Here is a 27,285-nt window from a genome sequence, read left to right on the forward strand (position 1 = left end):
TAGCAAATCTGCTGGGCACTGTTTGCATTATAGCTTTCCTTAGCCACTATAGACATACCCGACACGTAGCCGGACAAGCCAAAAGCAGATTGCTAAAGAGTAGAACAGCATATGCTATGCTATGCTAAGTCACTTCAGTCGTGTCCAACTCTGTGTGACCCCATAGACGGCAGCCCACCAGGCTCCCCTATCCCTGGGATTCTCCAGGCAAGAACACTGGAGTGGGTTGCCATTTCCTTCTCCAATGCATGAAAGTGAAAAGTGAAAGTGAAGTCGCTCAGTCGTGTCCGACTCTTAGCGACCCCATGGACTGCAGCCTACCAGGCTCCTCCGTCCGTGGGATTTTCCAGGCAAGAGTACTGGAGTGGGGTGCCATTAATAGGAATAGGTTCCTTTCCAGGAGCGGGTTCATAAGTACAGTTTGTTTGCAAGTCCAATAAAGTTAGCCTAGGTACCCAGCTAACACAGTTGGCTACACAGCACTGTACTGTAATATGTTTATAATACTTTTCCCACAAATAATACGTAAAAGCTAAACACAAAAATAAACATTTTTAATCTTATAGTACCTTGAAAAGTACAGTAGTACTTTTCTTTCTGATAGTCAGTTGGTAAAGAATCCACCTGCACAGCAGGAGACCCCATTTCGATTCCTGGGTTGGAAAAGCCCGCTGAGACGATATAGGCTACCACTCCATATTCTTGGGCTCCCATTGTGGCCCAGCTGGTAGAGAATCCACCCGCAATGAGGGAGACGTAGGTTTTGTCCCTGGGTTGGGAAGATCCCCTGGAGGAGGGAACAGCTGTCCACTCCAGTATTCTGTCCTGGAGAATTCCGTGGACTGTATAGTCCATCAGATCACAAAGAGTTGGACACGACTGAGCCACTTTCACAAAGATCCTTTGTTTACCATTTATATCGCCGCCTCTATGTATTCAGGTGTCGGGCAGTGACAAGCATGTTTTCTGCGCTCTGGGGGGTAAATAGTGTAACGTAAATTATATTTGATGTGTATGTTTCGCACATTCATCCTGGTACAAGTTTTATTAGAAGGATACCAGCAGGATTTTCACTTTTTTGAAGGGTGTGTTTTGTATCCGTGAGCTCATCTCTTGGTTCTTCAGTCCCTCTTATTTTCCTGTCATGTTCTTTGTTCAATTCCTTTAAAAAAAAAAAAAAGGTTTTATTTATTTATTTGACTGCACCAGGTCTTAATTGCAGCACATGGGATCTAGTTCCCTGACCAGGGATCAAACCCTAGCCCACTGCATTGGGAGCATGAACTCTTAGCCACTGGACCACCAAGAAATCCCTGTTCAATTCCTTTTTATATCGTCTTCCTCCCTCACCCTTGGTAACCTGAATATTCTTAGTTAGCTGGCTGGAAATAACTCAGGAAGCCGTTAGGACGGTTGGAAGGATGAGCCAACTGTTAGAGGCAGGAAGAGTGTCACATTTTTTCTGAGATTATTATGAACTGAAAGAATTTGGTTCAGTATGCACTTCATTCAAAATCCTTGTTAAATATAGTTAAGCACAAAATATGCCAGTAAATAGCTTTGATGTGTCAAAAATAAAATCTTCAATGTCATGCTCAACTTGTAAGGAAAAGCACTTAATTTTATGAACACAGTTTATATGCAAGAGAATAACAGGAGTTGGTTTTTTCTGAACCAAAGATTTAATTTAAAATTGCCAGTTTGATTTTCAGTGAAAATATTTCATACATGCAAATTACAAATTTTTGCTTTAGCTGATACCTGATAATAAAGTATCTTAGGGTTAAAACACTGCATAAAACGTAGTTTAGATGTGAAAATGGCTATTGGCATTCTAGTATAGTTTTAGCAGGAATGTCAACCTGTTAAGCCAGAATCAATAAGCAAAGTAAGGTTTTTGGACCTGCAAAACAATTGTTCTACAGTTTCATTCTAAATATTCTGTTTATTAACTTAATTAATTTGCTTAACTTTGAGGGAGATACTGTCATTTCCGTCCTTACAGTCAAAGAACAGACAAGGAGAGTTACCCAGGTCTGTACATGGTTGTACATAGTTCAGGATTTTAACATAGGTAGACTGACTCCAGAGGACTCAACCATCAAAACGTAGTTAAAAATTGAAAAAGAGTTATCTTCTTTTTCCTTTTAAGAATGGCCATTTGAGTGTCTAATGTGTACTCTGAAGAGACATCACTGAAGGAAAAAATATTAAGCCTAATCATGAGGCCAAGTTTCCTGTGTGGGCTCAGACCTCATAGGTAATAAGCCCAGAGCTGTATGAGCTGTGATCGGTACCTAATAGAAGCATAATAATGTTACTGGTTACTATTAATGTATTTACTGTACCATTGCTTATTATATGCTAAGCCATATGCATTACATATTTACCTGCATTGTCCTGTTTAGTCCTAGGGGAATTTCTGCTCAGAGGAATTAAAAATGTTGCTCAAAGTCAAAACTACTGGAGCTAGACATCAAATCGGTTTTCCTGATTCCAAAATCTGTGCATCCCACTCAAGCCAATTGACCCCTGTTTTTCTGGTGGCTTGAAACTGGACTGGGTAGTCCTTGCCTGGCTTATAGCTGTCCCAAGGCTTCAGCTGACTCCAGAGTTATATGGAAGGAAATAGGAAGAGTAGGTTATAAACCAACCTCTCTACTCCTGGAGTTAAATCTCAAAGGCCACTCCCCAGCCCCTTTGGTGATATTACTGTGAGGTTTTAGGGCTTGCACAATGGATGACTCAGTCCTTTATGGAGAAGTTGTAAAAATTAGTTTTGGGTAGAAGGGTGAACTTTTGAAACACAGGTGAAAACTTGCAATGAAGCAAAATTTTAAATGAATGAATTTCATTACTGCATCCTTCTACCATCTAAGGAAGGATGAGAAATCTACTAAATCGTACATTGAAAGATTGTCCACCCCCCACTTTTTTTTTTTTTTTACAGACTGTGTTGCCTTTAGTTCCTATACCAAATTCTTCAGAAATTCAAGCTAGACATATATATATATATTTTTAACCTGCCTGAAACTTTGCCACAATGGATCAATTTTCAGATAAGTTTTCAGCACAGTTAATAATCAAAAATTTACTGGGATCATCATGTTGAGAGGGCACTGTAAGTGATCCTGGGAGAAGTCTGAGCTCAAGTCAGGAAGTAAGGTGTGTAAAACAGCTCAGTGTTAGATATCCACAAGTAGAGATGTGTGTGAATAAAGTGTTGCAGAACTTTCTGTGGGGTGATTGAGTGAAATTTCACCAAGGAGAGGACTGTAAGATTGCTTGGTGAGGAATGGGGAGAGGATTTGAAGCAAGAGGAATATCTAATGAAGTCTGCTGGCAGGAAGATCTTTAAAAATTTGGCCTCCAACTCTTCTAACATTGAGAGGAAGGAATATAAATGGGAGCATTATCAGGAGGAAAAAAAAAGGATATTTGGCAGATCCCAGGGAATCCTGGTTAGTCATTAATTCAATTCTGTTCTTGTCAAGTGTCACACACACACAAAAAAAAGCCAGCTAAGCAACAATTTCAGAAGGTTAAGACAATAGAAAGTGCTAAAGTTGTCACTGTCCCACTTACCAAAAGGCACAGAGAGTGTTCTGTAGATGGAAGCTAGTCAGCAAAGGTCAGACTGTCACCCCCACAGGAAGGCACCCCCCTCCACACACACACTCACAATAGTCTAAGAAACATTGAACATGTTGCCATTAGGAAAAAATGGAGCAGTTTGTATATGAAGGAAGATTTTGTAAGAGAAATGGAGAGAGAGACTAAAGGAGACCGAAAGTTATTCTTAGAAAACTTGCTTTCGGAGTTCTGCATCTTATGTGCCCTACTGCACGTGCTCTTAACACGTCTGTTACAGCTGTAGGGACTTAGAAAAGTGACAGTGTTATCGCTCAGTCATGTCTGACTTCTTTGCGACCCCATGGACTGTACGTAGGCTGCCAATCTCCTCTGTCCATGGAATTTTCCAGGCAAGAATACTGGTGTGGATAGCCATTCCTTTCTCCAGGGGATCTTCCCGACCCAGGAATTGAATGAACCCTGGTCTCCCGCATTGCAGGCGAGCCACCAGGGAAGCCTTTGTGACTGTAGAATTCTGTTAATGGGGCTGAGGGGTGGGGGTATCCTTCCTTCTGAGAGAGGAAACCGAAACGCATGTGATAGTTCCTTTTAGATCTACTCAAAGATCTGAAATAACGTTCTTGGTTTAGGGATATTTAATTTTTATGTTTAATTTGATTTTTTTAAATTTATTAATTTATTTGGGAAGTCCTGAAACTAATGTTATTTGCTTAGAAGTTTTATAAGAATCCTTTAGTAAGTATTAGTAATATGATAATTAGTAATATTATAATTAGTAATAATATAATTAGTAATATTTAGTAAGTATCCTTGTCTTAATTTTCTAAGGAATTTTGTTTGCATTTTAATCAGAAGTAGATGTTTTATCAAATACTTGTCCTGTTTCTTTTTAAATGGTCATGTGGGTTTTTCTTTTAATCTGTTTAATGTGGCACATTTCACAGATTAAATTTTTTTTAGTGTTAAAACCACCTTGCATTCCTGAGATAGACCAAACTTGATATTTCCAAATGAGAGTCGCTTATAATTTTTCTTTCTTGTATCATCTTTTCTAAGTTTTAATATCAAGGTCATGTTATCATAAAATGAGTTAGAAAGTAAGTCCTTTTTTTCTACTTGCTGGTGCAAAGTTATAATATTGGAATTATTTATTCCTTTAATACTTAATAGAACTTTCTTGTGAACCCATCTGGGCCTGGGATTTTTTTGAGGGTGGGATCATTTTTAATGTTATAAATAACAATTTTAGGACTATGCAAATATTTTTTCTTTGTGACTCAGGTTTGCCTGTCTTATATTTTCTAATCTTTTAGCATAAAATCATTCATAATACCCTCTTTTACATTTAGTATCTATAGAATCTATAGTTTTCTCCCTCTTTTCATTCCTACCATTGGTTATTTATGTTTTATCTCATTGCTCATAAGCTTGCCAGAGGTTTGGCAATTCTATAAGTCTTTTCAAAGAATCAGTTTTTGGCTACAGTGCTCTATTGTATGTTTGTTTTCTGTGTCATCAATTCTGCTCTTTTAGTTTTCCTTCTGTCTGTGTGTTTAAGGTTTATTTTGCCATTCTTTTTGTTACTATTTGAGGTAGATTTTATTACTTCATTAATTTTAACCTCTTTTTCCCGTAATGCATATATTTAAAGTTATATATTTCTGTTTACAAGTTTTGCATTTGGCAAATTTTGTTATGTAGCATTTTCATTACTGTTCAGCTCAAAATAATTTTTAGGGTTTTGTTACGATTTATCTTTTTACTTGGCTTATTTATAATATTATTTCTTAATTTCTAAACACATGAAGATTTTCTAGTTACCTTTTTTGTCATTGCTTTCTCTCTTCATTGAACCGTGGCCAGAGAGTTTCTGACTTCACACCTGCAAAACTGACCGTGGCCCAGTGTGTGGTTGCTCCTTAAGAGTGGCCCGTGTGTGCTTGAGAGGAGGGGCGTGTTCTATGGATGTTGGGTGTAGGGCTCTATAAATGTTCATTAGGTCATGTGTTTTTAAAATTCTGCAGTTCAAACCTTGTATGTTTCATAGATTGTGTTTTGCCTATGTATTCTATCAGAAATATTGCTCTACTTTTCTTGGCTTTTCCATTTTTTCTTGCATCTCAGACTTGTCTGTGACCATCTTCCTCCTGCCAGAAGTACATCCATTAGCATTTTCTTTAATGTGGGTTGGCTGGAGGTGAACTCTGTTTTGGTTGTACAACTTTTTTCCTCCCCCTTCCTTCTTGAAACACATTTTAACTGAGTATTGAATGCTCAGTTAATAGATATTATGGGTTAGCAGATAGTTTCTTTAAGCACATGTAAGGTATTCTGCTGCTGCTGCTGCTAAGTCGCTTCAGTCGTGTCTGACTCTGTGCGACCCCATAGACAGCAGCCCACCAGGCTCCGCCATCCCTGGGATTCTCCAGGCAAGAACACTGGAGTGGGTTGCCATTTCCTTCTCCAATGCATGAAAGTGAAAAGAGAAAGTGAAGTCGCTCAGTCGTGTCCGACTCTTAGCGACCCCATGGACTGCAGCCCACCAGGCTCCTCTGTCCATGGGATTTTCCAGGCAAGAGTACTGGAGTGGGCTGCCATTGCCTTCTCCGAAGGTATTCTAATATGTTCCAATTTTCATTATTTCTGTGAGAAGTCTCTCATCCTTGCACGTAATCTGTGCTTTTTTCTTCTTATGGCTTTGAAATTTCCCAACTTTTGTTTTCTGCAGATTTACTGTGATGTGAGTTGACTTTTTATTCATCCTGCTTGGCAGGTGTTAGGTTTCTTAAATCTGGAGATCAGTGTCTTTCATTATTTCTGCAAATTTGTAGCTGTTAGCTCATGATATTGCTTCTGCCCCTGTTCTCTCTATTTTACCTTCTGAGGCTCTGGTTAAATGTATGTTACATTTTCATTTTATCCTTCATGGTTCTCACACTCTTGTTTGTATTTCCTGTCATCTTATTCTCTTTGCTGCATTCTGAATAATGTGACCACCATCTATTTCACTGATTTTCTCTTCCACTGTAACACCTATCAACTGATACCCACAAATTCTGTGTTAGTACTTCTTTGGCTCTTTTTCAGGTACTAGTTGTGGTTGTGTTTTTGTTCTGAAACTTTTGGGGAATCAGATCAGATCAGTCGCTCAGTCGTGTCCGACTCTTTGCGACCCCATGATTCGCAGCACGCCAGGCCTCCCTGTCCATCACCAACTCCCGGAGTTCACTGAGACTCACGTCCATCGAGTCAGTGATGCCATCCAGCCATCTCATCCTCTGTTGTCCCCTTCTCCTCTCGCCCCCAATCCCTCCCAGCATCAGAGTCTTTTCCAATGAGTCAACTCTTCGCATGAGGTGGCCAAAGTACTGGAGTTTCACAAACGTGTAAAATTTTACCCTAATAAGTTACTTAGAAAGTAAGCAAAGCTGCTGTGGTCTTCATTGATGAACTACTCCTGTGCTCAAGATGTCACTGTGTAGTTTTTCAAGTTCCTAGTTCCCTCAATCTTTATTTAAATGCTACTGCTGTATACTCCATGGAATAGAGTATTCCAGATACAATGCCTCAAACTAATTTAACTGGTTAATTTGGGATGTGAGACCTAACTCAGGATTGTTAGGGCTCAGTGCGCTCACCATGTCAGCGATGTTACCCACATTTGCTAGCCACCCTGGCTGATGACGACCATATTTTACAGTTAGGTGATGTTTTAATCTACCCAGGAAAGGGAGGCAGAGAGAAGAGATTGGAGAGAGAGAGAGAGAGAGAAAGAGAAAGAGAGAGGGTTTGTGAGCTCTCTGGGGTCACTTCTTAAAAAGACAGTAATCCTGTTGGATTAAGGCTCCTTCCTTATGACCTCACTGAACCCTTATTACTTCCTTAGAGGCCCTATCTCCAAACATAGTCACAGTGGAGTTTACAGCTTCAGCATGTGAATTTTGGAAGGACACAGACACATTGGGTCCATAGCAGGTAGCATTTACATAATGGTTGAGGGTCTTACGGTTTATGTTATAATTATTTATAACATTATAAATAAAATATATATTTATAAAATAAAATATACTTATTATGTTATAAATATATTATACTTGATGTCTCTACTGCTGCTAATAGTGAATTTGGGTATTTCTCAAATATACCCAAATAGTGGTATATTTGGGTATATTCTCCCCCACAATTATTCAGCAAATATGCAGAGAAAGGGGGCTTCCCTGGTAGCTCAGCTGGCAAAGAATCTGCCTGCAATGCAGGAGACCCCTGTTCAATTCCTGGGTGGGGAAGATCTGCTGGAAAAGGGATCGGCTACCCACTCCAATATTCTTGGGTTTCCATGGTGGCTGAGCTGGTTAAGAATCTGCCTGCACTGCGGGAGACCTGAGTTTGATCCCTGGGTTGGGAAGATCCCCTGGAGAAGGGAAAGGCTACCCACTCCAGTATGCAGAAGTGAAGAGAAGTCGCTCAGTCCTGTCCGACTCTTTGTGACCCCATGAACTCTAGCCTACCAGCCTCCTCTGTCCATGGGATTTTCCAGGCAAGAGTACTGGAGTGGGTTGCCATTTCTCCAGTATGCAGAGAAGAGAATAAAATTTATTCTTACATGTGTTTCTGTACTCTTCAAAATGCGTTAATGAGATTGTTGTACGTTTCTTAGCTAAGTTCTAACCGATCTGTTATAGTTAAGTAAAGATTTTTACCTAATTTACATATTGGCCTTATATTTCTTTCCCGTAGCTGTGTTGGAGTAGAAGAACACCATGCCGTTGACATTGACCTGTATCACTGTCCCAACTGTGCCCTTCTACATGGTTCCTCCTTGAGTAAGTACTAGAAGCTTAAATCAAAATTGGAGTTTAGAACTTAATTTATACATGACAATACTTAATGATACTCTGACTAGTTATATTATACCCACCAAGAAATATAAGAAAGATTTTTCTGAAGATATTGAGAGTGCAGTTTTTGTTTGAATTATTAACTTATTTAACAAGTCAAAGCATTAAGTGAAAAAAAACTATTGTTCTTTATTGCCACTGCAAAGCTCCACACTCAAAATACGTATTTTTCAAAGCATTCAACTTGAGAAGTGAAATACAGTAAAATTTTTCTGATTCTGGCTGTTTTTATCTCTCAATGTTTTTTTATAAAGGATTGTAACTAGACTTACTGTGGTGATCATTCTGAAATGTGTAGAAATACTGAATCACTATGTTGTGTGCTAGAAACTAACACAGTGTTGTTGGCCATTTATGTTTCAAAGACAGAGGCTCATAAAAAAGGAGAACAGATTTGTGGTTGCCAGAGGCGGGGGTGGGGGTGGGGGGCAGGACTGGATGAAGGTGATCAGAAAGTATAAACTCGCAGCTCTGAGATGAGTAAGTCCTGGGGCTGTACAACATGTAAATGTGATTCAGCACCGCTGTATGTCCTTTGTGAAAGTTGTTAAGAAAGCGGATCCTAAGAGTTCTCATTACGGGAAAAAATTTTTTTCTATTTTATTTATTTTGTGTCTACATGAGATGATGGATAGTCATTAAACTTACTGTGGTCATCATGAAATGATGTACGTCAGTCAGACCATTATGTTGTATAACTTAAACTTATTCATTGCTGTATGTCAGTTATATCCCAATAAAACTGAAAGAAGAAGAAAAAATCAGTACTATTTGGGACAGTGTATAGGATAAGACTTTAATGCACATGTGCAGTACACTTGGAGGAAAAAATTAGTGCACTGACATGCTAAGGTATTACTTCTGTTGTCCATATTAGGTCCTGTTGTTGAGTATGGCCTAGAGTCCTGTCCCGCTGTCCTCTGTGATGGAAGCAACCTTCCCACAGTCCCTGTCCTGTCCCGAGGACAGAGGCCAGACCAAATCTCTGCCCGCACTGTCCTTTCTGAGGGTTGAGGGCATGGGCAGGGAAGCCACACGTCTTCTGGAGTGCATCAGCAACACATAGGAAAGGAGACGGTGGTTGCTCAGCCACTTAGTCGTGTCTGGCTCTTTGCGACCCCATGCACCGTTGCACGCCAGATTTCCCGTCCTTCACTATCTTGTGGAGCTTGCTCAAACTCATGTCCACTGAGTCAATGATGCCTTCCAACCATCTCATCCTCTGTCGTCCCCTTTGTTGTTAGCCTCTTACAAATGCTTCAGAATATATGGGAATATTAGTTATCGTACAAATGTGAGAGTAGAGAAGCCTTTTTAAAAAGGCTTTGGAATATATTGTAACTATTTCTTCTCTTAAAAATTTAGACTGCATACTAGCATTTTTATGTTCCTAAAACTAAAGGGGAAAACTGTAGACGTAATCATTTTAGAACTAACTTTTCCCGAACATACCTTGTACACACTTGGGTCAGACGTGGGTAACATAGACGGTCTCTTTTTTTGAATTCAGTTTTTCCATAGTACTTTTTAAAAATAGAAATTGTGTTCTCTGGTTATGGGCAAGTGATTTTTCAGAAGCAACTTAGTAGCAACTGACGGCTTATCTGTTTTGTTAGAAATATTAATACTTTACCTATTTTCTAAGAGATTTAGCAATTTAAGCTATATAAATGTATTCAATTTTTTTTTTTTTTGTAAAATACAGATTATCCTTTTTGTTAGTTCTGCAGTATAAAATTTAAGGTTAGCAAATTGGTTTAATTATTACATATATAATTGACTAATTTATTGTCACAAATTAAAAAAAGATAGTTACTTATCTGTTTGGCTGCATCGGGTCTTAGTTGCAGCCTGCATGCTCTCTTTGTGGCGTGTAGGCTCGGTAATTGCAGCGCAGGCTCTCTACGTGGGCTTGGTTGCCCCGCACATGTGGGATCTTGATTCCCCAACCAGGGATCGAAGCCATGTTCCCGGTAATGGAAGGCAGATTCTTAACCACTGGACCTCCAGGGAAGTCCATAAATTTTTATAAAGTTTCATATTTTGTGTAGTGCTGAAGTATGTATTATATGACTTGAAGTAATTATTGACCAAGTGTAATTCTTGGAGGAAATAAATAATACTGGCTTGTTACATCAAGAAGAGAAACAGAACTGAAATGTAAGTTGCAACTTAGAATTTAAGTAAATAACCCTCAAATGAAACAATTTGAATTTAATTTCTATGAAATGTTATATGGGTTACTATGAATCAGAATAATGAGTATTTAAAACACTGCTCCATGTAATGCACTCTTATTTTCTTTTTTCCTGTGTGATTTAAGTTTTTTAAAAGCTTGTCATGCTCACTAAATTGACTTCACAATCTGTAATGGATCATGAAGCTACACTTTGAATAACAGTGCTTCAAAGGGGAGCTCATTGACTATTACCTGCCCCTTCATATTCTTCTCATCCTTGAATAACATAAGATCAGGCATGGATTGTCTTCTGGGCAATAAGTCTGACTCTGAGTAGCCATGAGGACAATGCAGATCCAGCAATCTGTTTTTATCCCGTTTTAAGGTCCCACCGTCCAGCCCTTCACCCTCACACCTAGTTTGGGTAATCCCTTTTGGACATTTTCTGTCTTGCTCTTAAGCCTCTCTTACTTGGTACCAAAGATTTCCTGTTTCTTTCAGAGTTTCTCAGGAATCCTTACTACAGATTCCATTCAGACAGTAAAATATTCATTAATATGGTGAATTTAGACTTTACCTTCTTAATGGGAATTAAGAACTCTATTCGAGGCCCAGTCTCAAAAAACCCAGCCCAATACTTAAACACATATTCTCAGCGCTCCTCAGGCATATGCAATCGAAATGCAAAGTTTTCTCTCCTTTCCCTATGACCACTATTAAAATATTCTTTCGCTGGCCTCCTTCCTTTAAGAAATTCAGTCAGCTCTTGCAGTGACTGATTTGAAGTGTTGAGGATGTTGGTCCAACAGGACATTGTAGCCTTCTGTTAATATCCTGCAAGTCAACACATTTAAAAGGAAAGAAAAGTAATTGGCAGCTTATTGCTTGCCCCAGACACTGTGCTGAGAAGTACTGTTAATAGATTTATGTCATCTCCTTTGATATTTGTAACACCTTGATGTGAGAAAAATGATATTACTAGGTCTTTGATGTAGCTATTTGGCAGAGCTGGAGTTTGAATCTGTAGCTGTCCAATCCCAATCTGTTTTAATTTTAATCTGTTCTACCAAAATGAAAATTAAAACAATGTAACATCGTTATTAACTTTCAAATGGGCAGTTTGTTCTTTTTCTTTTTTCCCTTCCTCCCTCTTTCCAGCTGTTGGCCAGGTTGCTTATATATATATTGGTGAGAATGGGTTACCTACCACTTTTCTGGAGGCAATTTTGTAGTATGTAGCCAGAAACAGATTTATGTATATAAATATTAATTTCATCTTTGTTTAAAGATGCATCTTCATTTACATCTTAAAATTCTAGGCAGCTTTTAAATTGTTTTTGAACATGTAATAAGGAGAAAATGTCCATGATAGTAAAGATAAGCATAAATATTATGATCCCAGCTGAAAATAAAATGGGGTTATATATCTGTGTATATGTAAGCAAAAAGCCTGGAATGAAATTTGTTTGTTTTGTCTTTTGACTGTGTAGCGAGGCTTACGGTATCTTAGTTCCCCAACCAGGGACCGAATTAGGGCCCACAGCAGTGAAAGCACAGAGTCCTAACCACTGGATCGCCAGGGAATTCCCTAGAAGTGATTTTAAGTGAGGGAAAAAAAGAACACACACTCACACACACACACACACACACGAAGGATGCCTTAATGGTCTTTTCTAGGAAGGTTGCTTAATGATTGTCAGTTTTTTTCCATGAGGTTTTTTTTTTTTTAAATGGGATTTACTGTCTTCCATTTGAGGATCTGACTGCCATAAATTACTTGGGAATCTTGTTTGAGACTTAGATATGAAGGAACCTGATTTCTACCCCTATTGATTATTTAAGTGTGGTTTGTCCTTATCTGTATGAGGATCCAGCAGTATTTTATTATTATGATCTTTGTAAGGTGAAGGGTTTGAAATAACTTAAACTCATAGAGTTGTCACCCCTGCCAAGGTTTTATTATGAAAATGTTCAAATACCCAGGAAAAGTTGAAAGAATATTACCTCTAAACCCACCATCTAGATTCCACTATCAACATTTCACATTACTTAGATCTGTCCATTAACTATCCCACTGTACACTGCCCGTCTTATTTTTTGATTCCATCTAAGTAAATTACGGACATCAGTACATTTCCTGGGCTTCCCTGGTGGCTCAGATGGTAAAGAATCCGCCTGCAATGAGGGAGACCTGGGTTTAATCCCCGGATTGGGAACATCCCCTGGAGAAGGGAACCACTACCCACTCCAGTATTCTGACCTGGAGAATTCCATGGACCGTAGAGACCATGGGCTCTCAAAAGAGTCAGACATAACTGAACGACTTTCACTCACTCACATACATTTCCCAGAATTATGGAAGTTTTAGGCTTAAAAGTGATTTTCAAATTAAAAAAAAAAAGATGTAAAACTGAAATCTTACCTTGATGCCACACCAAAGCTGTGCAGGTGGCTCCACCCTGATGAAAAGAGGAATGAACGAGGTACAGAGCCCCTACCTCAGTCTCCTCCCCATCTTCCCTTTTATTAAGGGTTCTGCAGCACAGTCTGAAAAACAGAACATTTCCCCTTCATTTCCACATCGAGGGCACTGCACCCGGACATGTTGCAGAGTAAGTTGGGGCTTCCCAGGTGGCACTAGTGGTAAAGAATCTGCCTGCCAGCGCAGGGGATGCAGGTTCAGTCCCTGAGTCGGGAAAATGCCCTAGCAGAGGATATGGCATCCCACTCCAGTGTTCCTGCCTGGAATGTTCCATGGACAGAGGAGCCTAGTGGGCTCCGGTTCATGGGATTGCAAAAGAATCAAACACAATTAAGTAACTGAGCATGCACACACATGTGCAGAGTAAGTTGTGACTAAACTAGGAGTCAAAGCCAAGTGTCCTGATTTTCGTTGCTGTGCCTACTCAAGTTTCAGCCTCCCAGAGTTGTAGACTTGCAGGATCTGAGCTTTAGAATGAACCCTCCGGGATTTATTCTGTCATCTCACTTGTCCTCCTTATATTATGATGCTGTTCCTGTGTCAGGGTAACCATGCTTATTTTGGGAATAAATCTTGACATAAAAGAGAAGTGACTGTGCTGTTAAAATAGATTTCTGATGTGAGATCAAAGGCCCTGTCCTGAGAGACTGATTTGGATGATCTATAAAAATCATGTTATGACCTAATGTTCTAGTGACAGTCAAGATTTTAAATAGTAGTGAGGTTTACAATATGTATAAATATGGGTATTATAAAAGGCTCAATCTGCTAATTTGAATTCCTTGATTTAATTTTAAAATAATTTTTGAAGTAGATTTAAGGGACTTCCTTGGTGGTCCACTGGTTAAGATTCCGAGGGTCCATTGCAGGGGGTGTGGGTTCGAATCCTGGTCGGAGAATTAATATACCGCATGCTATGAGGCGTGGCCAGAATAATAATAATAGTAGTAGTAGTAGTAGTAGAAGGATTTTTTAAACCCCACAGTTCACTGCCTATAGTTGCAACATTGCATAAAGTAAATTTTAATTCTTCAGCCTTAGGAATACATTTTAAAATGTGAGTATTATTGTACTTCACAATTGTTTCTGATTATGTAGACTATAATGATACCAAGTATGTGGTACCACTAGTTACAGAGATGTTTTCTTCTTTTAATCTTCTCAAAATCCAGTGAAAAAGAGGAGGAACTGGCACAGGCATGACTACACAGAAATTGATGATGGTTCCAAACCAGTGCAGGCTGGAACTAGAACTTTTGTGAAGGAACTACGTTCTCGAGTCTTCCCAAGGTATGGAACCCTGTTATAACCAAAGAACACTTAAGAATGTTACCTAATAAGGTGACATTATCTAAAGCAGCGTTTTCAAGCTTCAGGTTGCAAGCCATTACTGTTCTCAACCAAATTTTACTTTTCGAAAATAAAATAGAAGAGACAATTTTGGTGCATTGCAAGTAATAGAGTGAATAAGCATAGCTTCGTGGCAGTTTTGTTACATGTATGTGTACTGGATTGCTGTGTACAGACGTGCTTCTTAACTGTAGGTCTCAGCCTGGGAAGCACACTGACCTGCGGCCCTGGGCCCCATGCTTGGCTCCCTGTGTTGCACGCCTGCTGCTCCTCCTCCTTCTTTGCCTCGCCTCCTCTTATTTTCACGCTGTTTTTCCCTTATGTTGTTTTCCGGTCTGTCTCCACCCTGCTTCTGCCAGAAGTCCTCACAGCCATTGCTCAGCCTCTGGTGGCAGCAAGACTAGGTTTTTTTTTTTTTTTTTTTTAAAGATAATGTATTTGAGTTATGTGGCTCAAGAGAAGAGCATCAGAAGCGTTATGCAGCATTTAACCATGCTAATTTAGATCATTTCCTACTCACTGCCTGACATCTATTTAAAGTGATAATGCTTAATAGGCTTTTTACACGGAATCACATCCAAGCTTGTTTAAAAAGGGGAAGTACAATTTAAATTTCAATCACAATATCACCTGCAGCCTATTATGGAATTATTTCAGATCCTGTAAGTGTAAAACCCTTGCTCTTTGTAATCTTGAGGATTCCTGGCCATTCCCCTTCCTTAAACAGAAGCATAAATGAAACGGCTTCTGTTGGTTCCCACAGGTAACAGAGAGAGAAAAAAATATGAAACACAGTGATTTCCATGTGCTTTTTGTGATATTAAGGGCCCTGTTCTCAAATATTCTCTTTTATCAGTATCAAAGTCATTGGAGAAATGTCTATTTTCATTGATTGATTTGGAGCCCAAGTTTTCAGCCAGTGTCTCTCGGCTGGCTTCAGAGAGGCTTGTGAGTTCCTTAAAACTGTATAAACGATTTATTGTTGATGTGTGAATGTGAATTTTTCAGGGAGAGAGGGCATAGCTTTCACTGTTTTAAATAGGTTTGTAACTCAAAAGAGTAGTGTCAAAAGTCCTGGCCCAGTGATTCCTGTGGCTTCTCTGCCAAAGTGTTAAACACAACGAGTTAAATACAGATTATAGAGATGGTCACAAACGTCTACACTGTACTTATTATTAATTAAAGGTCTTGGTTTTATTTTGTTTAACTCCATAAACCTCCACAGGCAGAGTGACAATAATTAACTAAATCACACATATTCAATGGGATTAGCATAGAAATGTGTAAAATAAAGTGAATGGGTTATCTTCTCCACCCTTATTTTAAGACTTGAAGTTTTTTCGGATCCTTTTTTTATGTAAATGATAATTTTTAAAAACAATTGTGTGTACAGATGTGTGATGTATATACACTTCTAATTTTAAAAGATAAAATGGGGTTATGTTACACATATGTTGTGCAACTTGCTTTTTTTTACTGTTATATTTAATAGATACCCTTCCGTATATATACACAGGTTTATCTCACTCTTTAACTGCTGTGTAGTGTGCCATAGTTTGTGTGTGTGTGTGTGTCTGTACCATATATGTGTACCATAGTTTACTTAACTATCCCATGTGGTATAGTGTCCAGTTTTTTTCTCTTGTAAGTAATGATGTACCTATATTTTTAAGCACTTGCACCTATATATTTTTGATCACTTTGGAGGAGTAAAACACCAAACATTTAAGATGAGGGAGTACAAGAGATTTAAGATTTTCCCGTAGATTGGAGTTTAAGGAATTGTTAAATTCTCAGAGGCTGATAATTGTTAATTTCCTCTGAGAAATTGTTAAGTTCTCAGAGTGCCGGGGTCCAGCCCCGGTGGATCCAGGGAATTCAAAGGGGAGACGGCGTCAGCGATCAGGAAACAATAGCTTGATTAAGTATTAATTAGAGATATAAAGAGTGGTTAAATAGGGATAGCTCAGCGAAGAAATTCAGTGGCGAAAAGAGGCTGAATAACTTGGTTTACGTGGAAAAGCAATAAAATTCCAAGACAAGGAATTTGCGCCACCTACGTAGGCCGCAGGCATCCTCCCGTTCTCCCAAAGGAGAGGAGACACTAAGGCCTCCCTGGTCAGATCTTAGAAGCCCAGGCAAAATTAGTAGGCTTGACGAGCCTCTACGCTCCAGACGGGAATTCAGCCAGAAGGTGAGAGAAAGAACGACATGAGGAGACCAGTCTTTCCAGGAACTGATCCGTTTCTTTATTTTCCAGGTCCACTTTTATACTTTGAGTTATACATAGAGATAAATGGAAAATACAAAGTCACGCGGGGTCAGCAGTCCTGACACTTATTGAAACCATGCTTTTTTTCTGCATTCCTTCTGATATACAAAGTTCTCATGTGATTCACATCATCTTCTGGCCAAGAGGCCTGCTAACATTTTATGACCCTTTCTGATGATGATTAGTCAACCAGAAAACTTATTTTCTCCAAAGGTGACTTTTCTTAAGTCAGGCACCACCTTCTGAAGGCACCAGATAAATTTGCATTCCTATAGGGCAAAGGTGCAGTGGGCTCTAATCAAGAAAAGAATTTACTTAGCCTAAGGTCCAACATGATTAATATCAAGGTTAATACTTATTTCTCTTATATGTTAGTTATATTCATTAATGTGTATAAGGGGCAAGGGATATGAAGATGTAGCAGCAAATATTGGCTCAACAATGAAACCCTCCGCCAGTATAATTCCTAACTAGCCCATTAATACTATACTAATAATTTTCTAACTTCTCAAAAGAATCTGTTTTAGAAAGTTTAGAGCATCTCGTGCCTCTCATGGTTGGGAGGCTATGAACAATCACATGTTGCCGGACAGGCCTGTTAGGCAGGCTAGAGAACCTTCAGATGAGTTTGTAGGTTGAAACACTCTTGTGACACCCAGGAATTTTTATTAACTGGAGCTCTAAGTTAACTCCTTCTCCAAGAGAGGTGGTGGGGGACAGCCCCCCATAAAGTCAGAGGTGTAGGTGAGAGCACAAAGCAGTAAAGTAGGCAGACTCTGGTTTTGGGGGTAGATGCTCGAGAATTTCCAGGGGGATTCCTGAGGCTCGATCCCGCCTTTGCGTATGCCGAGCCTCCTTCCTCATGACCTTTGCCATGGGCAGAGTTCCTCACCCTGGCTCCCGGCATCAGAGGAAAATAAAAGGCAGTACAGAACTCAGTGAGTCAGGTAAAGAAGCTCTAAGCCTTCTAGTTACATGACTGTCCAAGAAAAGTCTGTCTGGATTTTTTTAAGGCCTTAAACTGACCTTCTGTTACTGAGAAGGTGGGATGATCTGAGCTCAGTAATTCAGAAACCTAGTTTCTCCTTTTATCTCCTTGACAGCTAGGCTACAGATGACATCAAGATAGCTAAGATCTGATTGTAAAAAAGGAAACTGTTGTGTTTAACCTATGATGCAAATGTTGCCCTTAACTTTCAATGAATAGCAGCTGCAATTCTGTGAGCATTTGAAATATAAAATTGAGACTATCTCCATTTTTAGAGATCTCTGATTTATGGTTAGGGAACAATCAAAAAACTGGAAAATTCTTAAAGAGATGGGAATACCAGACCGCCTCACCTGCCTCCTGAGAAATCTGTATGCAGGTCAAGAAGCAACTGTTAGAACCAGACATGGAAAAATGGACTGGTCCCAAATTGGGAAAGGAGTGCACCAAGGCAGACTGTTGTCACCCTGCTTATTTAACTTCAGTGCAGAGTACATCATGCGAAATGCCGGGCTGGATGAAGCACAAGCTGGAATCAAGATTGCCAGGAGAAATTATCAATAACTTCACATATGCAGATGACAGCACCCTTATGGTAGAAAACGAAGAGGAACTAAAGGGCCTCTTGATGAAAGTGAAAGAGGAGAGTGAAAAAACTGGCTGAAAACTCAACATTCATAAACTAAGATCATGGCATCCAGTCCCATCACTTCATGGCATAGATGGGGAAACAATGGAAACTGTGAGAGACTTTATTATCTTGGGCTCCAAAATCACTGCAGATGGTGAAATTAAAAGACACTTGCTCCTTGGAAGAAAAACTATGACCAACCTAGACAGCATATTAAAAAGCAGACATTAGTTTGCCGACAAAGGTCCATCTAGTCAAAGCTATGGTTTTTCCAGTAGTCATGAATGGATGTGAGATCTGGACCATGAAGAAGGCTGAGTGCCAAAGAATTGATGCTTTTGAACTGTGGTGTTGGAGAAGACCCTTGAAAGTCCCTTGGACAGCATGGAGATCAAATCAGTCAATCCTAAAGGAGATCAATCCTGAATATTCATTGGAAGGACTGATGTTGAAGCTGAAGCTCCAATACTTTGGCCGCGTGATGTGAAGAACTGACTCACTGGAAAAGACCCTGATGCTGGGAAAGACTGAAGGCAGGAAGAGAAGGGGACAACAGAGGATGAGATGGTTGGATGGCATCACTGACTCAATGAATATGAGTTTGAGCAAGCTCCAGGAGTTGGTGATGGACAGGGAAGCCTGGCATGCTGCAGTTCATGGAAGAGCAAAGAGTTGGACACAACTGAGTGGCTGAACTGAACTAAACTGAGGGGACAGTGAAAAGGGACAGACAGACCACACTTGAGTGTAATGCCTAGAACAGGTTAGTCATTAAAGAATGCAGCCAGAAGTTCGGCAACCCGTTTTTAGTGGCTTAAGGTGACTAATGTATTAAAACTTATTAAATACTGAGGATAATGATCTTTTAAATCAGGAATTCTCAACTGGGGCATTTGGACGTTGTCTCATTGAGTAGGGACTATGGATGCTAGTCATCCTCCAGTCTGCAGGAAAACACAAATTGTTCTGTGTCCCAGGAGACTTTATGATGTCTAATAAATATTTGTGTAGAATTTTATAGCCAGATAAAATATGATCTGTTTTTACTTATCCTAACCAGCTCTTATTGTATTGTACCCCCTCGCTTTTGCTCTTCTGGTTTTCTATGCAGCATGTGTTGAGTTACTTCTAATCTTGTTACTGCTTTTAAATCCAACCATTCATTACGACTAATTGTAGGCATCCCGTTATTCTGTTAGGGAAGCCTGGCATGCTGCAGTCCATGGGGTAGCAAAGAGTAGGACATGACTGAGTGACTGAACTGGACTGTTATTCTGTTGTCTTTTCTAGTGTTGTTTACCTGAATATTTACATGTTGAAATCTGTATTTTGCTGTAATTTGCTTTTTCTCTTGTTATAGTTAAGGCATTTTATATAATTTACATATATTTTTCCAATTATCTGTAGGATACTAAAAGGAGCTTTATAAAACATTAGTTATTAAAAGGAAAATTAGGTATGAGATAGGTTGAGAACCACTGATACAGGTGATAATAGAGCATTGAATTAATCCATTACCAGATTTTTTTTTAGCTGAACTTATCAGCAAAGATGACATTTTACTCTTATGTTTTCTTTAGTGCCGATGAAATCATTGTAAAGATGCATGGCAGCCAGCTGACACAAAGATACCTGGAGAAACACGGATTTGAAGTCCCTATAATGGTCCCCAAATTAGATGATCTAGGACTCAGGCTCCCTCCACCAACTTTTTCTGTTACGGATGTGGAACGTTATGTAGGTACGAACTTGATTCCTTTAATTGCTTGGGAAAACACGGTAAAAAATAAAGTTGATATTATCCTAAAATACTAAAAATTGAATGAAGAGATGTTAGTTTAGTTCAGTTTCTGGTTCAGGAAAAGTGAAATGCCATGTCATATACGTTGAAAACTTTTTTCTCAGTAGACCTACTTTCAGAAAGACAGAAGGAAGCATTCTGTACAGCCTCATCCTGTTGCTTTGTTTGTTTTTTGCCATCAAATTTCCTGATACTTTCTAGGAAAAATTATTACGGAGAGGTAGCTACAGATATGAAAAAGAAGTCTTTGGGAAACTGGGTGAGTTCTAGACCTTGGTAGCAGCATTCAGGTGCAAGATTTCTGGATCCTGCTTTAGTAACCTCCTGCTGCCTAGAAAAGAGAAGCTTATTTTCAAACCTAGTTTTACTTTAATGACTTGATGATACTGCCATTTAATGATGTCTGGACTTAATGTTCTATATTGAGTCCCAGAAAGGTATAAGAAACAAGGCAGAAGACCCTTCAACTGTTGCATTATTGTTGACATTTTCAGGCACTTCTTTCATTCTCATAAGGGTATTGAGAGAGAAAGCTGACTCTTATGTAGATCTCTTTCCTTGTCAGCAAAGCAGATAAAGATTATTTGAAGGTTAGATCTCAAGTCTATCTTGACACAAACTATCTATTCTTTATGTTATCTTCTGAGCCTGAAATAATCTGAGAATTTGTCCCTTTATCAATCCATTGGTTGACACTGCTGGTTGTTTCACCGAGAAAATCCAGTTAAATTGCCTCACTTCACATTCAGCTTAGTTTTGAACTATTTGATTAATTAGAAGATGAGGCTGAGGTTTCACGTAAACCTGTTTGTATAGATAACATTGTAAAATAAATGGCTAGTGTAATAAAAGTGTAGGTAAAATGTTCACACTACTTGATAGCTACTTTTTTAATACTGCAAAATGCTTCAGTTAACATAATTGTTTTGCCTCCTAAATATAGTCTATTTGACCTTCTTAGCTTGTTTAAAGTTACATTCAGGTAAGAAACTGGCACTTATTTGTTTCCTGTTTCAGATTAAGTATTGCCGTATTTTGAATTTCACCTTATCCTGTAAGACATTGTAAAACTAACTGGTTTTTAGGGTGATTCAGTGTTGTGCATGCAGTACCTCATGGTTTTATAGGAAAATTGTAAATTAATCCCAATTCAAAACTCATTTCACAGACAATAATATGCACTGATTTTTGCTTCATTTTTTTCTTGAAACAATATTAGGAGAGAAGACACTACCAGGCAAGCAGAAATTGTTTGTCCTGGTTAATTTGTCACTAATTCCTCAATGACTGATTGGTTTCTTAAAATGATGGACTCAGAATCTTAAGTGTTAAAGGAGTAAAAGAGAAAAGTCTGTGTCCACATTTTGTGTAGAATTATTAATTATAATTTTGATGACCAGGAATTAACAGCCAGAACATGTGGCACAGTTTTTACCTACCAGTGTAATATGCATTTTTGTCATAAGCTGCACAAGAAATCATTGTTGTATGGAAAGCTTTGTAAACACATAAATTTTTACACTCAGTGTTAATTATGCAACTCTGTCTTAATTGCTTTATTCTTTCAAAAATTGTTCCTTTGTTCAGAAGTTCCAGTTGGACTTAAAAAGTAAGGATATAGGAAAAAAGTAAGGATATAGGAAGAGTCTTTGTCTAGACTATATAGTTCTAACAGATGGCTTAATTATCATGTGCAGAATATGGTCTTTAAAATATTTTTGTTTAGGGCATCTATTGATGAAACTCTTAAGCACAATAATAAGGCTATAATTTTTCTCTGCAGGTGGTGACAAAGTGATAGATGTCATTGATGTGGCGAGGCAGGCAGACAGCAAAATGACACTTCACAATTATGTGAAATACTTCACGAATCCCAACAGACCAAAAGTGTTAAATGTGATCAGCCTTGAATTTTCAGATACAAAGTGAGTAGTTCTGGGTGTTTTTATTTAACCTTGTGAGTGTTAGCTAAATGTAGTTAAATGATGACTTTATTTTGGTAAGAAACAGAACTGTGACTCCTAAAGGTCCAGAGACACAGCTGTGTTGCTGCACATTTTGCTTTGGTATGCTCAGACTTGAAGTATTCTTGTTAGCCTCGAGTGCCAATTAATTTCTGGGTTGGGGTTGAGATGGGAGATGCAGTTTCAAGAAGTTTTAATTTGCATGATGTGGGTGTGTGTGTTTGTGTGTGTCTGTTTTTTTCTTTAAAGGATGTCTGAATTGGTGGAGGTTCCTGATATAGCCAGAAAACTTTCCTGGGTGGAAAATTATTGGCCAGATGATTCAGTCTTTCCCAAGCCATTTGTTCAGAAATACTGCTTAATGGGAGTTCAAGACAGCTACACAGATTTCCACATTGATTTTGGTGGGACTTCAGTTTGGTACCATGTCCTCTGGGTAAGCTTGGCGTATTTCTTTGTTCACTGAACTGCAAAAACATATAGGCTTCTTCCCTCTAGTCAACTACCAGTCAATCTGTGAGTCAGATACCTGAGAAGGAGCAAAATTATAGTAATAATTGCTTCTGATCTTAAGGTCAGGCTAAAGACAGCTAGTTGGATAAGTCAGGAATGCCCATAAAATAACAAATTCTCCTTGAGAGCGTATATTCACCTTGTTTTATCTAGAAGTGTGCTATTCCATACAATAGCCATTTAGCACATGGGGCTAAATTTAAATAATGAAACATAATGTAAAATTCAGTTCATCATTTGTACTAACCACATTTCAAGTGCTCAGTAGCCACTTAGGGCTTTACATCTACTGTATCGGGTAGCACAGATAGGAAACATTTCCATCGTCACAGAAAGTTCTTTTGGACACTGTTGCTCTAGAACCAGATCTTCGTCTAAACCACGTGCCTGTGCATCAGCAACGCTCTGGACTCTGTTTGATGCTGTGCCTTGAGCTCCTCTTCCTTTGCTTCACGAGAAAGCAGAGGGTCAATTCACTTATGAAAGTCTGTTCATAAGTCTTTAAAAACAGCTGTAGTGTTATAGGTCTTAGGAGAAAGGGCAGAGTTTGCAGAGATGACTCTCTGTAACCTGGGGCCCGTTAACATGTATTTACTTCTACACCTTGAACATGAGATCAGTAGGATGCTGGTGATTCATTACCCTCCTCTCCTGTAACTGTTTCTCCATCACAACTGTACTGACCCCTTGTCGTATTGGGAGGGGGAGCATTAGTACCTGTGGAGGTGCTTATTAAAGGCAGTTGCTATTGATCAGGCATGTGAAATATGTCTTTCTGAGCCTAAGAAATCTGATAATTATCTAATTTAATTTAGAACATTGTATTGGGAAATTGCATCAATATAGGCCACCCTGAGAATGGCATTTCCTTTTTCAAAAATAGTGTGATTACTTCCTCCTAGGGCGAGAAGGTTTTTTATTTGATAAAGCCAACAGATGACAATTTGGCCCTCTATGAATCTTGGAGTTCATCTGTGACCCAGAGTGAAGTGTTCTTTGGAGATAAGGTGGATAAATGCTACAAATGTGTGGTAAAGCAGGGACATACCTTATTTGTTCCTACAGGTAAGGTTTTAATCCCATCCCCGCTCCCCATAGCGATTGCTCATCACAGAGTCAGCTTTTGATTGGAACCTCTGAGTTTAACATGTTTGGAAAGTAGCTTTGCATAGCCTGAGAGATGATTCTTGTGTTGAACTTTTCACATCTTTGTCCCTTAGAGGGTTTCTCTTGTGGTTCGACTTGTTTTGGCATTGTGTTTTATGTCATTTGCCTTCATTTTTATTTTGAAAAATTTACATACCTTAATACACACCCTTTGCTTCTGCTAAGCTGCTTCAGTCGTGTCCGACTCTGTGCGACCCCATAGATGGCAGCCCACTAGGCCCCGCCGTCCCTGGGATTCTCTAGGCAAGAACACTGGAGTGGGTTGCCATTTCCTCCTCCAATGCATGAAAGTGAAAAGTGAAAGTGAAGTTGCTCAGTCATGTCCGACTCTTAGCAACCCCATGGACCGAAGCCTACCAGGCTCCTCCGTCCATGGGATTTTCCAGGCAAAAGTACTGGAGTGGGGTGCCATTGCCTTCTCCCCTTTAAAAGTGTACAATTCAGTGCTTTTTAGTACATTAACAGAACTGTGCAACCTTCTCCCTATCTAATTCCAGAACATTTCATCACCTCAAAAAGAAACCCTGTGCCAGTTAGCAGCCACTCCCCATTTCCCCTCCTCAGCCCCTAGTAACCTCTAATTTTCTTTTGTCTCTGGATTTGTCTGTTTTGGACCTTTCATATGTAATAGGTGACCTTTTGTATCCAGCTTCTTTTAGTTAGCATCGTGTTTACTAGACTTATCCATGTTGTATCTCTTATCAGTGTTTCATTGCTTTTTGTGGCCAAATAATATTCCACTGCATGGATGTTTCACATTTTGTTTATTCCCTCATCAGTTGATGGACATTTGGGTTGGTTCCACTTTTTTGGCTGTTACGAATAGTGCTGCTCTGAACATTTGTGTGATAGTTTTTGTGTGGAGGTTTGTTTTCATTTCCCTTGGGTTTATACCTAGTAGTGGAATTGCTGGGTCATATGGTTTAATGATGTTTAACTTTTTGAGGAACTGCCAAACTGTTCTCCTAATGGCTGTACCATTTTACGTTCCTGCCAACAATGTACAGTTACTTCAATTTCTCCACATCTTCACCACCACTGTGTTTATCTTTATTTTTGACATTCTAGTAGGTGTGAAGTACTAGTATCTCATTGTGGTTTTAATTTGTGTTTCCTTAATGAGTAATGATGCTAAGCATTTTTCATATTGGCAATTTGTATGTCTTCTTTGGAGAAATGTCTGTTAAAGCCTTTGCCCATTTTTAAGTTGGGCTGTCTTTTTATTGTTGAGTTGTAGGAATTCTTTATATATTCTGAATAGACCCTTTTCAGATATATGACTTGCAATGTTTTCTCTCATTTTGTGGGTTGCCTTTTCACTTTCTTGATAATATCCTTTGCACAAAATTTTAAAACTTTGATGAAATTCCCTTCAGTTTTTAACTGGTCAGCTCTACGCTGATGTTGAAGGCCAAGTCTGCTGTAGGAATCCGGGCTGCTGTCCTGGGATAATTAGGAGGCAAATGAGTATGTTCTGAGGGAGCCTAGGAAGGGATTGAGTCTCAGCCTTAGTTACAGCCTCAAGTATAGGCATCAGGCATATCATTTTGAGAGGTGGCTGAGGCAGGGCATGGGTTCTGCAGGCCAGTGGCTCTGAGAGTTGTGTTCTTCTGATTTGGGTGACCTTAATGGCTGCAGAGTTTGCAAGCATCTGTTACAGGCCCTGCTTTCTTACTTTGGCTCTGGAGTATATAATAAGTATGTGTTGAATAAATGAATGAGTAAATGCCTAGAACTACCAGAATTTATAAAATCTAGATACCTATCAATATTTTCACTGTGAATGGGCCAAGCCCCTCCCTTAAGGACCCCCAAAGCTCCCTTTTGTAGTAAATATTTTGTTATATCTGTTTTAAAATCTTAAATTCAAATTTATCATCAGTATAACCTCCAACACCAATAATTCCCTCCCCCCAATTGATGTAATAACCTAATTAGATTATAAAGAAATTAGAAGTAATTTATAGTAAAATACTATTTTGCAATGTCCCTGCTCAGGCACAGCAGCATTGGAAGCAGGGTGATGCACAGGCCAGCTAAGCAGTACAGGTGTGTGACGGGTAGCTCAGAGTCTATAGCATTGGTGTGGATTAATGGTTCTCAAACTCCACACACCCTCAGAGTCACCTGGAGGGCTTATTAAAACACAGAGCGTGTGTGCGTGCTCAGTCCTGTCCAACTGTTTGTGACCGTGTGGACCGTAGCCCACTGGGCTCCTTTGACCATGGGATTCTCCAGGCAAGAATACTGGAGTGGGTTACCACGCCCTCCTCCAGGGGATCTTCCCCACCCTGGGATCAAACCCGCATCTCTTGCATCTCCTGCATTGGGAGGTGGGTTCTTTACCACTAGTGCTGCCTGGGAAGCCCAGAACAGAGAGCACTGGGCCTTAACCCAGTGTTCTGATTCAGCAGCTCTGGGGTGGGCCTGAAAATTTGCATTTCTAAAAAGTTCGCAGCTGAGGCTGATGCTGCTGGTCTGGGAACCACATTTGAAGAACCACTGCTATAGATAGTGTGGTTTCTTTTCCCCCCAAAATATTTGGCAGCTGATAAATTTTCTTCAGTGTACAAGCTACCTAGTTGTGTTGCTAGAAAATCGTGCCAAAACCTTGCAAAAGACGCTGTTTCTTATTAATGGAGCCGTCGTTTGGGCTCAGTCAGTGACGGATTCTGTACCTGTCTGAATGCCCAGCAGATATTTGAAAGTCTTGGCTAATGCAGGACAGTTTCTTGCTGTGTGGCACTGTCCTGCCTGTTGGGCCCTGGCTCCCGCTCACAAGATGACAGTGGTGCTTCCTGATCCTTGTGACAGCCCCACCCACTCCGCCCTCAAGTCTCCAAACCACGCTCTACTGGCAGCGCTTCCTCCACTGAGAACCACTGATCTACACAATTTGAAGCCGACACAGACTTCAAATTTGTGATTTCAGGGTCAAGCTCAAGACTTTGTGCCTTTGAGCACACAAATGGCCACCACTTGAAATCCAGTCTTCTTGGCCTTTTTTAGATAACTTTATCACAGAACAATGATGAATCAAATTATGAAAAGTATAAAGAAAATGGAATCCGTCTATTTTAACAGTCAATTTTTCCATGCAAATGTATGTGGATATATTTGTTTACATTTGTATAACGTCTTTATGTTTGGTCTACAAGACCTTTCTTTCAAAAGTTAGACATCATCTCTTAGAAGTGAGCCTCACTTTGGAGACACATTGGCTTATGAGAAGATAACATTCTGATTGCCAACATTTATATTTGTGGGGCCATAACCCTGCCTGATAAAATACGGGGGATCTACCTTTTCTTTCTTAGAGGGAGGTCCTGGCTGGAGTCCCATTGATCCTCCTCTGCTTGGTCCCTGCTGCTGCTGCTAAGTCGCTTCAGTTGTGTCCGACTCTGTGTGACCCCATAGACGGCAGCACACCAGGCTCCCCCATCCCT

The 27,285-nt window shown here is 39.5% G+C and overlaps 1 protein-coding gene across 1 annotated transcript in view; it reads left to right on the plus strand.

The window, feature by feature from the left end:
* Positions 1–27,285, plus strand: part of KDM7A (lysine demethylase 7A) — a 78,298-nt gene that overhangs the window by 27,077 nt on the left and 23,936 nt on the right. The window contains exons 2-7 of the mRNA XM_070369186.1: positions 8,332–8,417; positions 14,326–14,443; positions 19,975–20,135; positions 21,979–22,120; positions 22,409–22,595; positions 23,575–23,737. Of these exons, the coding sequence (XP_070225287.1) occupies positions 8,332–8,417; positions 14,326–14,443; positions 19,975–20,135; positions 21,979–22,120; positions 22,409–22,595; positions 23,575–23,737 (857 nt within the window). The remainder of the gene's footprint in view (positions 1–8,331; positions 8,418–14,325; positions 14,444–19,974; positions 20,136–21,978; positions 22,121–22,408; positions 22,596–23,574; positions 23,738–27,285) is intronic.

This window comes from Bos mutus, chromosome 4, assembly GCF_027580195.1.
Source record: "Bos mutus isolate GX-2022 chromosome 4, NWIPB_WYAK_1.1, whole genome shotgun sequence".
Classification (NCBI taxonomy): domain Eukaryota; kingdom Metazoa; phylum Chordata; class Mammalia; order Artiodactyla; family Bovidae; genus Bos; species Bos mutus.